The sequence below is a fragment of the Rhinatrema bivittatum genome, chromosome 9 (assembly GCF_901001135.1).
Source record: "Rhinatrema bivittatum chromosome 9, aRhiBiv1.1, whole genome shotgun sequence".
Classification (NCBI taxonomy): domain Eukaryota; kingdom Metazoa; phylum Chordata; class Amphibia; order Gymnophiona; family Rhinatrematidae; genus Rhinatrema; species Rhinatrema bivittatum.
Genome location: NC_042623.1, coordinates 273,928 through 287,314, shown reverse-complemented (window position 1 = coordinate 287,314; position 13,387 = coordinate 273,928). Strand labels below are relative to the sequence as shown.

Sequence of the window (13,387 nt, the reverse complement as noted above, 5' to 3'; positions counted from 1 at the left end):
TTATGCGCACATGTATTTTGTGCGCCCGATTGAGACAGCGGACCGAGCGGTGAATATGGCCAATATGGCTACGGCGACCACATGGGCAATATAGCAACCACCTCGGAGGGTTTCCACGTGGGAGGACCCTTGAAACCAACCAGGGCCTGGCCCTGCTAGGGCGGATCAACCCGGTGGCACAGGTCCCGGCCGGCGACCTGTGTGACTCCTCGAACCTCGGAGTCTATGCTGAAGATTTCTACCTTACCTTTTCTTTGGCGCTTCCCGGTTTCGTCCCGGGCGGTCTCCGGCTGCAGGGGGAGAGGGCAAATACCTTCACCGCCGCGCTCGAGGGTGCACCCGCTGCCTCTCAGCCGCGCCCGAGATCGGGGGCTAGGTCCTTGCCGCTATTCGGCCGCCGGACCGAGGCTCACCTCCGAGGGACCACGGAAATTACCTTGGGAATTCTCAACTAGGGAGGGACCCGAGGGTATCACTGCAGGAAAGCGAGGCTCTTCTTCAGAGGAAAGTTTTTTCCCGAATTTGGGTTTTGTCTGTTGAATTTTGTTCTAACGCTGTGAGAGCGTGCAGATAGTCCTTAACTGCTATGGAGACGGAAGATACTGAAGAGCTGCATTTCCTGCAGGGGTATATGTACTAGGGGCTGATGTCAGATTGAAATCTGATCTGTTTCCAACTGCTATCAGGAGTACACTATACCCATTGGTCCTGAGTCCACCTGCTACACGCTAGGAAATAACGCCATCTCTATGAAGATAATTGATTATTACATTGAAATTGTTGGCTCAGTGCGCTGTGGCAGTCAAAAAAGCAAACAGAATGTTAGGAATTATTAGGAAGGGAATGGTGAATAAAAGGAAAATGTCATGATGCCTCTATCGCTCCATGGTGATACCACACATTGAATATTGTGTACAATTCTTGTTGCTGCATTTCAAAAAAAGATAGAGCTGCGATGGAGAAGGTACAGAGAAGGGCAACCAAAATGATAAAGGGGAGGGAACAGCTCCCCTATGAGGAAAGACTAAAGAGGTTAGGGCTGTTCAGCTTGGAGAAGAGATGGCTGAGGGGGTGATATGATAGAGATGTTTAAAATCATGAGCGGTCTATAACGGGTAAATGTGAATCGGTTATTTACTCTTTTGGATAATAGAAGGACTAGGGGGTACTCCATGAAGTTAGCATGTAGTACATTTAAAACTAATTTGAGAAAATATTTTCACTCAACGCACAATTAAACTCTGGAATTTGTTGCCAGGGGATGTGGTTAGTGCGGTAAGTTAGCTGGGTTTAAAAAAAGGTTTGGATAAGTTCTGGAGGTGAAGTCCATTACCTGCTATTAATCAAGTTGAATTAGAAAATAGCTACTTCTATTACTAGCATCAGTAGCATGGGATATACTTAATTTTTGGGTACTTGCTAGGTACTTGTAGCCTGGATTAGCTACTGTTGGAAACAGGATGCTGGGCTTGATGGACCCTTGGTCTGACCCAGTATGGCAATTTCTTATGTTCTTAAGTTGCTCAGCAGAATCACACAACAGTTAAGGTAAACAAATGTATTGCCAATGATCCAATCTCATAGAAGAGATGTGCATCGAAATTTGCCAATGTCAACACCTAGGTTAAAAAAACATTTTTCAATATTCTTTTTGATTTAACTCCATGTGTGTTGAAAGGAAGCATACTGAATTATATATTTCTAAACATACTAAAATTAGAAGTGTATATATTCTTAAGAAAAACAAAATTTTAAAATTTTAAAAACCTTATGATTTATTAGAATTGGTTAGTAACAATTATACATGATAAAGTCCAGGAGTCCATCAGCAATATTTATCAACATGTGTGCATACTTTTTTTTTTTTTTTTTTTTTAACATGTTAACGACAATTCTGTTTCATCCTCATCTTTGCAATATGCATACTAGTCTTCCATCAGTAACATTAATGGAAATATTTCTCTTCAGGCAAGGCACAAAGAATTTAGACAAACTGTAATAAATTTAGTCCATTTAGTCCCAATTTCTTCCACCGAAATATAAAACAACTATAAGGAAAATACAAATAGAATTATAGCTTTCACTCAATGTATTTTAATATCACAAAACTAATGACTGATCTGTATGATACTGTGAAATTCAAAATGATACAGATTCAGGGCATATCAACTAATGAACAGCGATGCAGACTAAAAAATAGCCTGCTCACAGTGAGAAATTTGTTTCTATAAAGTGTGTGTCAAACAATATTTCTCAGTGAGACAACAAAATAGTTTCTATTATTAAATGTCCTCTAATTTAACTCTTTCCTTAAAAATAACTTCAGAACTTTCAAGGCAAAATAATGGAGCTTCTTAATGAAATTAAGCATTATTTCTAGGCAATTAAACAGCACTCAGTAAGAAATGCACAGAAAACTGAATTAACTCCATTCAGGTTAGACATCAAAACCAAAAAGTTGAAAGTGTGCTGGATTATAATAAAATATGTAACTAAGCTATCCACAGATTCAGAGATAATGTTTCTTCCTTTTGTATTCTATTGTGTTCAGAATGCTAAGCAGGTGAGAACTCCAATATGATTGTCTTCAAAATCATTTTGCTGGCATTTTATAGCCTACAATAAATGTTCAAGACAACTATCTGGAAAACGTATTTACAAAAAAAAGCTAAGTCAATTTTAAAATGTATAAAAATTAATTTTTGGCACTACCTGTAAGGTAATGCACAAGACGTATTACATAGTAAAAATGCACAGTGAAGGTTTAAATTAGGATGGAACGTTTGTGTTATATCACTTAAGTTTGTGCAAAAGTAAGAAAGTCTTAAAGTATTAATGGGTCTAATTTACTTTACTAACAAACAAAAACAAAACAGAGGAAAAGGTAGCATGCATGTTTAAAGGGAAAGAAAACTGAAATTTACAATGTTTAAATAATAGGAAGGCAAACATTTGTCCTCTGTCAAAGCATCTCATAAAATGCAGAGGAACAGTAGAGGACATTTTGAAACTTAAAATATTCAGTTCAATGTCTGTACAAACACATTCCTACAATTACAAGTATACATACAATCAAGATATTTTTTCATGGTGGACTAATACTAATTACTTTAAAATTTACAAGACATGAACATAAATAAAGCTGTTAAAACTGGTGAGTACAGTACTGGTCCATCATTCAGCACGAATCTTCTTATGTCACTCTCAAAGTTGTCAAGCGAGAATATTGTGAAATTTAACCTAAAAAAAGGGAAAAATGTAAAGGTATAAGTATCTAAATGAGTTTTAGAGATGCCTACAGAAAACATCAGAAATGTTTGGAAAAAATAAAAAGGATGACAATTTTCAAACTCAATTATGTAGGTAAACAATAACATATGGCTTTTTCAACCACATTTTGAGTTGCATTCCTGTGGGCATAATTTTGAAAGAAAATAAAACATGTAGATTGTATTGTCAAGTCTATGCACATTTTTTTCTGTAAAAAAAATCTACCTGCATAAAAAGCAGGTACAAAGTTTTGCAAGTACTGTAATTGCCCCATTAACAGCACATTTTATTTTAAATCTGTTTAATTAGATAAAAGCAATTTACCATTTGATGCAAGGTCTTAGAAAAGGCCACAGTCTTTAAGATTATTTTTTATGATAACATCAGTTACAGCATCAAACACAAACTGTACGTTCTTGGTATCTGTAGCACAAGTGAAATGGGTATATATTTCTTTTGTATCCTTTCTCTTGTTCAGGTCTTCAAACTGGCACTGAATGTATGCAGCAGCCTCTTCATAAGTATTTGACCCTAAAACGAAAATAAATATAATAATGCTAACTAACCCAAAATTAAAATGGATGCTTTAAATAATACTGTCATAATCTTTTCTTTGTGAGCCATTTTAGCATTTTGCTATGATTTCCAAAAGCTATTAAAATATTAGCTTATTTACTGTATTTTTTGCTCCATAAGACTCACTTGTTTTTTCCCCAAAAGTGGGGGGAAAATGTCTGTGCGTCTTATGGAGCGAATATAAAAAAAAATAATTAACTACAACCCCCCACCCCTCCTGACCCCAAGACTTGCCAAAAGTCCCTGGTGGTCCAGCAGGGATCCGGGAGCGATCTCCTGCTCTTGGGTCGTCGGCTGCCTGTAATCAGAATGGCACCGGTGGCCCTTTGCCCTTACTGGGGCGGATTTTAAAAGCCCTGCTCGCGTAAATCCGCCTGGATTTACGCGAACAGGGCCTTGCGCGCCTATTTTCCATAGGCCTGCCGGCGCGCACAGAGCCCCGGGACTCGCGTAAGTCCCGGGGTTTTTTGTCGGGGGTGGGGCCGATCGACGCAGCGTTTTGGGGGCGGGACGCGGCATTTCGGGGGCGGGCCCGGGGGCGTGGTTTTGGCCCGGGGCGGTCCAGGGCGTGGCCACGCCCTCCGGAACCGCCCCTGGGTCGCGTCTCGGCGCACTAGCGGCCCGTTGGCGCGCGGGGATTTACTTCTCCCTCCGGGAGGCGTAAATCCCCGGACAAAGGTAGGGGGGGTTTAGATAGGGCCGGGGGGGTGGGTTAGATAGAGGAAGGGAGGGGAAGGTGAGGGGAGGGCGAAAGCGAGTTCCCTCCGAGGCCGCTCCGATTTCGGAGCGGCCTTGGAGGGAACGGAGGCAGGCTGCGCGGCTTGGCGCGCGCCGGCTGCACAAAATCGGCAGCCTTGCGCGCGCCGATCCTGGATTTTAGCGGCTACGCGCGTATCTACTAAAATCCAGTGTACTTTTGTTTGCGACTGGTGTGCCAACAAAAGTACGCGAATGCGCATTTTTTGTAAATCTACCCCACTATGTCACAGGGGCTACCGGTGCCATTGGTCGGACCCTGTCACATGGTAGGAGCAATGGACAACCAGTTTAGCACACCATTTTTATTTTTTTTTTAATTTTCCCCCTCTGAATCCTAGGTGCGTCTTATGGCCAGGTGCGTTTTATGGAGCGAAAAATACGGTAACTTTTAAACTATAAGTATTAAATAAGAGGAAAGGCTATTTTCAAAAAAGTTGGCTGAAAACACAAAATTAATAAATGAATGAATAAATAGCATTCCAAACATATCAGGCATCTCGGAAAGAGTAATATCTGGGTAACCTGAAAGAAGCAGGAGAAATAGGAAGGCAAAAGGGCAAGTGGCAGAAAAGATAGCTAAAGAGGTACAGTAAGATGACAAAGACTTTCTTCAGGTATGTCTGAAAGGAGGAACAGCAGAGTGGGACCATCAGGCCCAGCTGGTCTTGAACAGACAACCCTTGAAACAAGCAGCAGGGAATCTTGCAAGTGAGCCATGAGGCCACTTTCATTCAAGCTCTAGCTGTCTGCTTCCCTTTAAATCCACCTAGCCTTCCATGTAGCACTACTGAAACCATTGCATACAAATCCAATTCAGGGAGGTCAGGTTCTGGACTCATCACTGATGGTTGATCGACTAGCGTAATTTGTGATGAAAGATCTTAAAGGATCAATGCAAGGAGGAAGGACACAAAAGTTCAGCAATGTCCATAGAGTTCAAATACAAGATTTTTATTAAATTGTGTACGAGCAAGCCGAGAGTTCAATTATCAGCATCAAGCCAAAAAGGTTATGTCAATAGATTTATGGTGCCCGGATATGTTTTGAAGAGACTGCATCGGGAGGGAACCACAAGTAGTTGAAAAATAATCTAAACTAAAAGAGTAGCAGGTTGAGTGAGCTGAGTCCCCAAGGCAGAGATGTAAGGACATTTCATTACAATGCTTTAAGAGAAGTGTTTATAAAAGAAAATCCAGTTCTAAAGGGAGGTAGCTAGTTCGGGAAAAACGTTTGCCATTAAGCCTTACAGGCAGATCGCAAGTCAAAGAATAGTAAGTATTTTGTATTTTATACGGGAGGCAATGGGTAACCAGTGTAGGTCTTTTAGGATTGGGGTAATATGATCGGATTTACGGGCGTTTGTGAGAATTCTGGCCATAGCATTCTGCAGTAGTTGCAGAGTTTGATCGTGGAGAACGGGAGGCCCAGAAGTAAGGAGTTGCAATAATCCAGTTTAGATAAGATAGTAGCCTGTAGGACTATATGGAGGTCTTGGGTATGTAGTAGGGGTTTAAGTTTCTTGAGGGTGTGTAGTTTGTAGAAACCTGTTTTTATGGTATTGTAGATATGTTTGAAATTTAGTTGTTGATCAAGAGAGACACCGAGATCTCTCACATTGCGGGTGGATGCGTCAGGGAGAGGAGAGGAGTTACTTAAGGCTGGGAGCGTGCGTACTGAGGGATTGGAGATCCTAAGGAGCTCCGTTTTTGTTGCATTTAAGGCGAGATGTAGGCTGGAGAGAAGGGTGTTGATTGAGATAAGACATGATTCCCAGAAGTGAAACGGGATGAGGATTTGAACGTCGTCAGCATACAAGAAAAACTTTAGGCCAAGGTCAGAGAGGAGGTAGCAGAGGGGTAGGAGGTAAATGTTGAAAAGTGTTGAGGAGAGGGAGGAGCCCTGAGGGATGCCCTGGGTGAGGGGAATGTGGGAGGATTCGCAGTTAGCTATTTTTACGATGTAGCTTCTGTTGTTGAGGTAGGAAGAAAACCATTGTAGTGCAGTACCTGAGATGCCGATCTCAGATAGGCGGATGAGAAGTATGTTATGAATGACGGTGTCAAAGGCCGCAGATGACATCACCAGTAAGGACGGCCACAATCTGAGCACCACGATCCCCTGCCCGTCTCCCCTCCACTAGCTCCCGGATATAGCGGCGATTTCACTGACCATCAACTTGGGGGGAGCTTCTAATGCCATTGGATACCCTAACGTGACAGTTCCAGTGATTGGAGGTGGCGGCGGATTTGGCCAGAAGGAGAAGACAACGCGGGGGCTCCAAGATGGCATCCGGCCTGATGCACTGCCCCCCCTTACTGCGAGTTTAAACGAGTGGTCCCACAGTGCTCTGCCTCTGGAGCTCTCAGAGTAACTTTGTGCTGGTCTTGCAGTGCCTGGAAGCCGATGAGAGGCACGGGAAGCGGGCGAAATTCCAGAAAGGTACTGTAATTGAGCTGGCATGCAGGCCGGAGGGTAAAGTCCCTTGATTACAGTCTCCACGGCAAAACTTGGGAACCATTGCACCAGAGTCCCTCCCCCCGATGCTAGAGTGGGAGGGAGATGGATTGAGCTGAGCAGGCGCCCTGCAGCAGTTCCCTGCCTGACCCTGGTCTGGTGCCCTGCCCACAAGGTTTGCAAATCCCGCTGCAGCCGTGCCGCAAGTTTAGGGCCTGCGTCCTCTGCCCTGACTCGCCCGACTGGAGCTTCCATTCCGGGAACCATCTGAAGGATGGATACAATGCCCTACACTCAGACACCCCCCTGTTCTGAGGGCTCTACTCATCTCCAAGAGGAGCGGGCGATGTGACAGAGAAGCACGCGGAAAAGTGCTGTATGCCGCCCTCGCCACCCCGCTTCTAAGATGGCGGAGGCCCCTGCAGGGGCCAAGGTTTTAGACTCTCTCTCTGCAGATGCTCTGCTTCAGATTTCTCAAAGTGTCACGGCGGCTCTGGATCTTCACCTTACTAAGATACAAGCCTCTATGGAAGACATCAAATCGACTCTGGAAGGATAAACTAAAAGACTAGACGAGGCAGAACACGTCCTATCGGACCATGGCGACCGGTTCGGCGAGTTGGAGCACCACGTGGAGGTGCTACAGGCCACTCAAAGAACTGCTAGCAAAGATCGAGGGACCTAGAGGACAGAAGCCGGCGGAATAACATCCGTATCATAGGAGTGCCTGAGTCAGTTAAGGACAGTGAGCTGCCTGACTTGGTGGAAGCCTGGCTGCCGGCATAGCTGGGTCTGGATTTCTCCACGGCCCCGATGATTTGTGAACGAGTCCATCGCGTTGGAATGCTGCGAGAGTGGGCCGTGAGGCCCAGGCTGGTGCTGGCGAGAATATTAAATTGGGCTCACAAAACTAAGGTAATGAGAGCGTCCAAACAGCAAGCTGCCATAGAATATCAGCACAGCGGAAAATTATGTCATCTGCGTGCATGGAGTTACACAAGCGAGGCATTAAGTTTGGACTGCTTTATCTGGCCAAACTGCGTGTCTTCCACAATAATAAAGTTCTCCTTTTCACCGGTAAGGACGACGCAGAGAGGTTTATAGCCACCTTACCGAGCGTTGGTGGAAAGTGAAGGGCACTTTCCTGGGGGCTCTGCTTGCCTCCTCACTAACCTTGGCGGTTCTCTGGGGCTGGCTTGAGCTCTTGACGACAAGTTGCATTCCCTTGATCGCTGGTCGTGGGCTTTACTTCCTGCCTGCACATTTGTAGATTGCTGGGCCTGGCACTGCGAACTTTGCTCTGGGACTTGAAATTGAGGCTATGGGTTCTGAGCCCCTCAAGACCTAGGCCATGGTAACTTCGGTGGGATCCAAGGGTTTCTCCGGTCTTGAAAAGTTATTTTAAAATGTTTTGTTAACAGTTGCGGGGGTCGGGGGGCTGGCAGGGGACTAGAGGGGAGCTTCTCTCCACCATCGAAACAAGGTGGGAGGGGGAGTGGCTCTGGGCCTCTTGGGGTGTGTGAATGTGGTGTGGGCAGAGTGTTTATGTGTATGGGCCTGGCTGGGGGGTGTCAGTGGGGGGTTTTGCAATCAAAAGTGCTGGGACAATGGGGGGGGGGGGGGGGGGGGGGTTTACGATGGGGAATAGAGATGCTGAAACCAGGGTTTTTGGGGGACTTTGTATGTGGCATCAGGAGCTTGCAGCTTAGGCTGGGAAGCTGCAAGGTTGAATACTGTGTGGGTTACAAGCCCTACCTGTGGATTGGCAAATAACACTGTATGATGGACGATGGAATGGCAAAGGTTAAAGTAACCACCCTGAATGTAGATGGAATCCACTCCCCTCTTAAACGGAAAAAGTTATTAGCTCAATTTAACCGTATGCATTCCCAGGTGGTTTTTCTCCAGGAAACCCACTTGTGCGATACCGAACATCAGAAACTTAAGACCGGATGGGTGGGTCATTGTCTGTACTCCTCTTGCATGGTCCGCAAACGAGGAGTAGCCTTACTTATTCATAAACATTTGCCATTCCAAATTACTAGAACCTGTCATGACAAGGAGGGTCGCTATGTTGTTGCAGCCGGGGTTCTCTACCAGCAGAAGGTGGTGTTCTGAATGTGTACGCCCCCAACATTTACTCACAAGAATTTTTCTCTCACTTGGTGGGCTTGCTGGCAGACTTTTCCGACCATGTTTTGGTGCTGGGCAGTGACATTAATGTGGTGGCCAACAAGCAGGTAGATTGCAAACCGCCCAAGCCTATCGTCGTAGCTGACAGACATCAGGGGATTAACTTTTTATGCTCCGAACTGCAGCTCCTGGATGTGTGGCATGTCCTGCATCCTGGTGAGCAGGACTATACTTTTTTTTTTTCCAATCACCACCAGACCTATTCACGCTTGGACTATTTACTGGTCTCGAATAGGTGGTTCTCCAGGGTGGAGAAGTCAAATATTGGGGTTATATCTCTATCAGATCACCCCGTATCGGTCCTTTTGACCTGTGCGCAAGGCCTGAGGCCCCCATATTCATGGCGTATGCGACCAGATCTCTATTTAAACCGAGATTTTCATCTCTATTTGCAGTGCCACTGGAAGGAGTACGTGGAAATTCATACTACCTCAGATGTTTCGGCGGCTACGCTGTAGGAGGCTGGGAAAGCGGTTATGCGGGGGGAAGATTATTGCCTATGTAGCCAAGGCTAATAGACAGCGCAATGCTGAAATTCTGCGCCTTACAAAGGTGCTCAGGGAGGCATAGCTGAAGCACGTGGTTGATATGACCCTGGAAGCCAAGGGCCAGGTTGACCAAGCCCGAGCAGCCCTCAACAACCTATCCCTTTGTGTCATTGTTTACACCCTCCCCCCGCCCCCTCCCTTGTCACTCCTAATCTGAACCCCTCCCTCTTCAATTTATCTAGTTATTGTTCTGTTACTGCGTTCTTTTGCATACTGTTCTTTGTAAAGGCAATGCCTATATATACTTTGGTTGTAAGTTACTTGTAAACCGACATGATGTGCAAACGGTTGTCGGTATTTATTTATTTATTTATTTTTAGTTTTTATATACCGATGTTCCTGTATAATATACATATCACACCGGTTTACATGGAAATAAAACTGATGCCTCGGAGAGGCAGTTTACATCGAAACATTTTTAACATTTTTAACAGCATAACCAAAGGGGCAGGGGAAATGGAGGAGGTTACAGTGGTTAAAAACATATCTAGTTACATAGTGATATGGAATAAATAAATAAATAGACAGTAACTATTTACATGAGGTAATGGTCTGTCTGAGTCTACGCAGATATTGTGTTATACTGGTTCTTAGCTCTCCGGGAAAGCTTGAGCGAAAAACCAAGTCTTTAGCTTCTTTTTGAATGTTATGTAGCAGGGTTCGAGGCGAAGGTCTGGAGGGAGCGTGTTCCAGAGAGTGGGGCCGGCTGTGGATAGTGCGCGTTTTCTCAAGGAGGTTTTCGCCGGCTGGGTGCGTAGCATATTTCTGTACGCATTTCTAGTCGGTCTCTTAGAAGTGTGTGGCTGAAGTTGATGAGTTAAATTGAGAGGAGAGATGTTATGTAGTGCCTTATGTATCATCATAATGGTTTTAAATTGAATTCTGTATTTGATAGGTAGCCAATGTAGGTGCTGGAGAATTGGGGTGATATGATCCCTTTTTTTGGTGTTTGTAAGAATTCTGGCTGTAGCGTTCATGACCATCTGAAGTGGTTTAGTGGTGCTACCGGGAAGTCCGAGAAGGAGTGAGTTGCAGTAGTCCAATTTCGGTAGTATAATGGCTTGTAGAACCAGGCGGAAGTCTTTGTAGAGTAGTAGTGGTTTTAATTTTTTTAATACTTGCAGTTTAAAGAAGCACTCCTTTGTAGTGTTGTTTATGAATTTGTTGAGGCTGAGTTTGTTATCTAGGAGTACTCCAAGGTCTCTTACTTGTGGCGAAGAGATGTCTTTGGAGTTGATAGTGGATTGGCTAGAAGTAGAATTGTTAGGTGGGACGTAATTTTCAGGAGCAATAAGGAGGATTTCAGTTTTGTTTGTGTTTAGAACCAGGTTGAGGCTGTCCAGTACATTGTTTATTGACGATAAGCAGTTATTCCAGTATGACATGGTTTTGTGAATAGATTCTGTTATGGGTATGAGTATTTGTATGTCATCCGCGTAAAGGAAGTGTGTGAGCTTGAGATTGGAGAGAAGGTGACAGAGAGGCAGCAGGTAGATATTAAAAAGAGTGGGTGAGAGGGATGATCCTTGTGGTACGCCCATCTTGGATGCAATGGGGAGAGACTCTTTGTTACTTATTTTGACCTTATAAAACCTGTTATCAAGAAACGATTTGAACCATTTAAATGCTGTTCCTGTTATGCCAATGTCGACTAAACGCTGTAAAAGGCATGAGTGGTTCACGGTGTCGAACGCTGATGAGAGATCCAGAAGTGCGAGGAGGCAAGGTTGGCCTTTTTCCAGATTAAGGAGAATGGTGTCAGACAGTGAGGCTAATAGCGATTCGGTGTTCCGGGTCTTACGGAAACCAAATTGGTTTGTGGTAAGGATGTTGTTTTCGTCTAGGAATTCTGAAAGTTGTCTATTTACAATTTTCTCCATCACTTTGGCGATCATTGGAAGATTTGCTATAGGTCTGAAATTGGCTGGGTCTGTTGTGGAAAGGGTGGGTTTTTTGAGGAGAGGCTTGAGCATTGCCAGCTTGAGTTGGTTGGGGACATGGCCTTGAGCTAGTGAGCAGTTGATGATGTCTGCGACAGGTTTAGCAATGATATTGGGGATGGAGCTCAGCAGATTGGAAGGGATGTGATCTAATGGTAACACAATTCCTAGGACTCTCTCTGTTTACCTTAACACTATTCAACGCTCAGTCTCTCTCCAAAAAAATGGACATCCTCAGTGACTACCTCATAGAAGTCAATCCAGATATCTGTGCAATTACAGAGACATGGCTAAAACACACAGATACTGTACTCACAAATCAGCTGCCCATACAATCTTACGACTTATTCTCTGTCCCCAGACCCAAAAAAAGAGGTGGGGGACTCCTCCTTGCAGCAAAAAAAGGACTTAATATAACCCTACAACTTACCAACTCCTCCAATAAAATAGAATTCTCCCTCTTTAAATCCGAACAAATCCAAATAGCTTTAGTCTACGCACCACCAGGAACCTTAGAATTAGATCCCTCTCTACTGATTGAACTTATAGCCAAACACATAAACGCCGACAAACCTGCTATAATCCTCGGAGACTTTAATTTACACGTAGATGCTGCTCCACAATCCATCAACTGCCAAACACTCCTTTCCTCACTCAACCATTTGGGCTTTACTCAAATTATCAACAGTCCTACCCACAAGGCTGGCCACACTCTGGACCTCATCTTTATTAACGAACCCTTTAACATTCATACCAACCCCACTTGCTCACCAGTTCCATGGTCAGACCACAGAGTCATCCACACAACCCTCAGGATCAACATCCCACCTCCTCAAACCACTACCAAATCCACCATCCACTTCAGGAAACCATGCTCCCCAGACATACTCAGCGAAAAGATGTCCGAAGCATTAAATCAACTAGATCTCACAGACGCAACAACTGCAACTACCTCATGGATCAATATTAACAACAATATTGCAGATCAAATCTGCCCAACCACAACCAAAACTATACAACCTACATTAGACAATAGAAAACCTTGGTTTACACCCAAACTTAAATCCCTAAAACAATCTCTTAGAAAAAAAGAACAATGCTGGAGAAAAAACCCAACCGCTTCAACACATGCCATCTACAAATCCCTCCTCAACACCTACAGGACTACCATCCTTAGAACAAAGAAAGAATTCTATGCAAAAAAAATACACCACTTCATTTTCGACTCAAAGGCTTTCTTCTCGTACGTCTCCTCTTTAACTAAACCATCTCCTCCTACTATCCCAGACCACCAAGCTCTCAACAAAGCAAACGAACTAGCCAACTACTTCAAGACAAAAATCACCAACCTTACACAATCAATCACATCCAACAGCCTTACCCTAACACACCATCTCACAGCCTTGCCACAACTAAACACAAGCCTGGATTCATTCGAGATCACTTCTTCACTGGAGATTGAAAACACACTCAAAAAACTCAAACCTTCCTCCCACCCATCAGACCCATTACCAACAAATCTCCTCATCGCCATACCAAACACCATCTCAAAACCAATTGCAGAAATTATCAACACATCCCTTTCTCAAGGTTTAGTTCCTAACCAGTTGAAATTAGCAATCCTGAAACCACTACTAAAGAAACCAA

At 44.1% G+C, this 13,387-nt stretch overlaps 1 protein-coding gene across 1 annotated transcript in view; it reads right to left on the bottom strand.

Annotated features, from left to right (window-relative positions):
- Nucleotides 1-1,815: 1,815 nt before the first annotated feature.
- Nucleotides 1,816-13,387, bottom strand: part of LOC115098648 (guanine nucleotide-binding protein G(i) subunit alpha-1) — a 235,577-nt gene continuing 224,005 nt past the window's right edge. Inside the window, exons 9-10 of the mRNA XM_029615409.1 lie at nt 3,595-3,801; nt 1,816-3,240 (exon numbers count right to left, since the gene is read on the bottom strand). Of these exons, the coding sequence (XP_029471269.1) occupies nt 3,611-3,801 (191 nt within the window). The 3' untranslated portion in view covers nt 1,816-3,240; nt 3,595-3,610. The remainder of the gene's footprint in view (nt 3,241-3,594; nt 3,802-13,387) is intronic.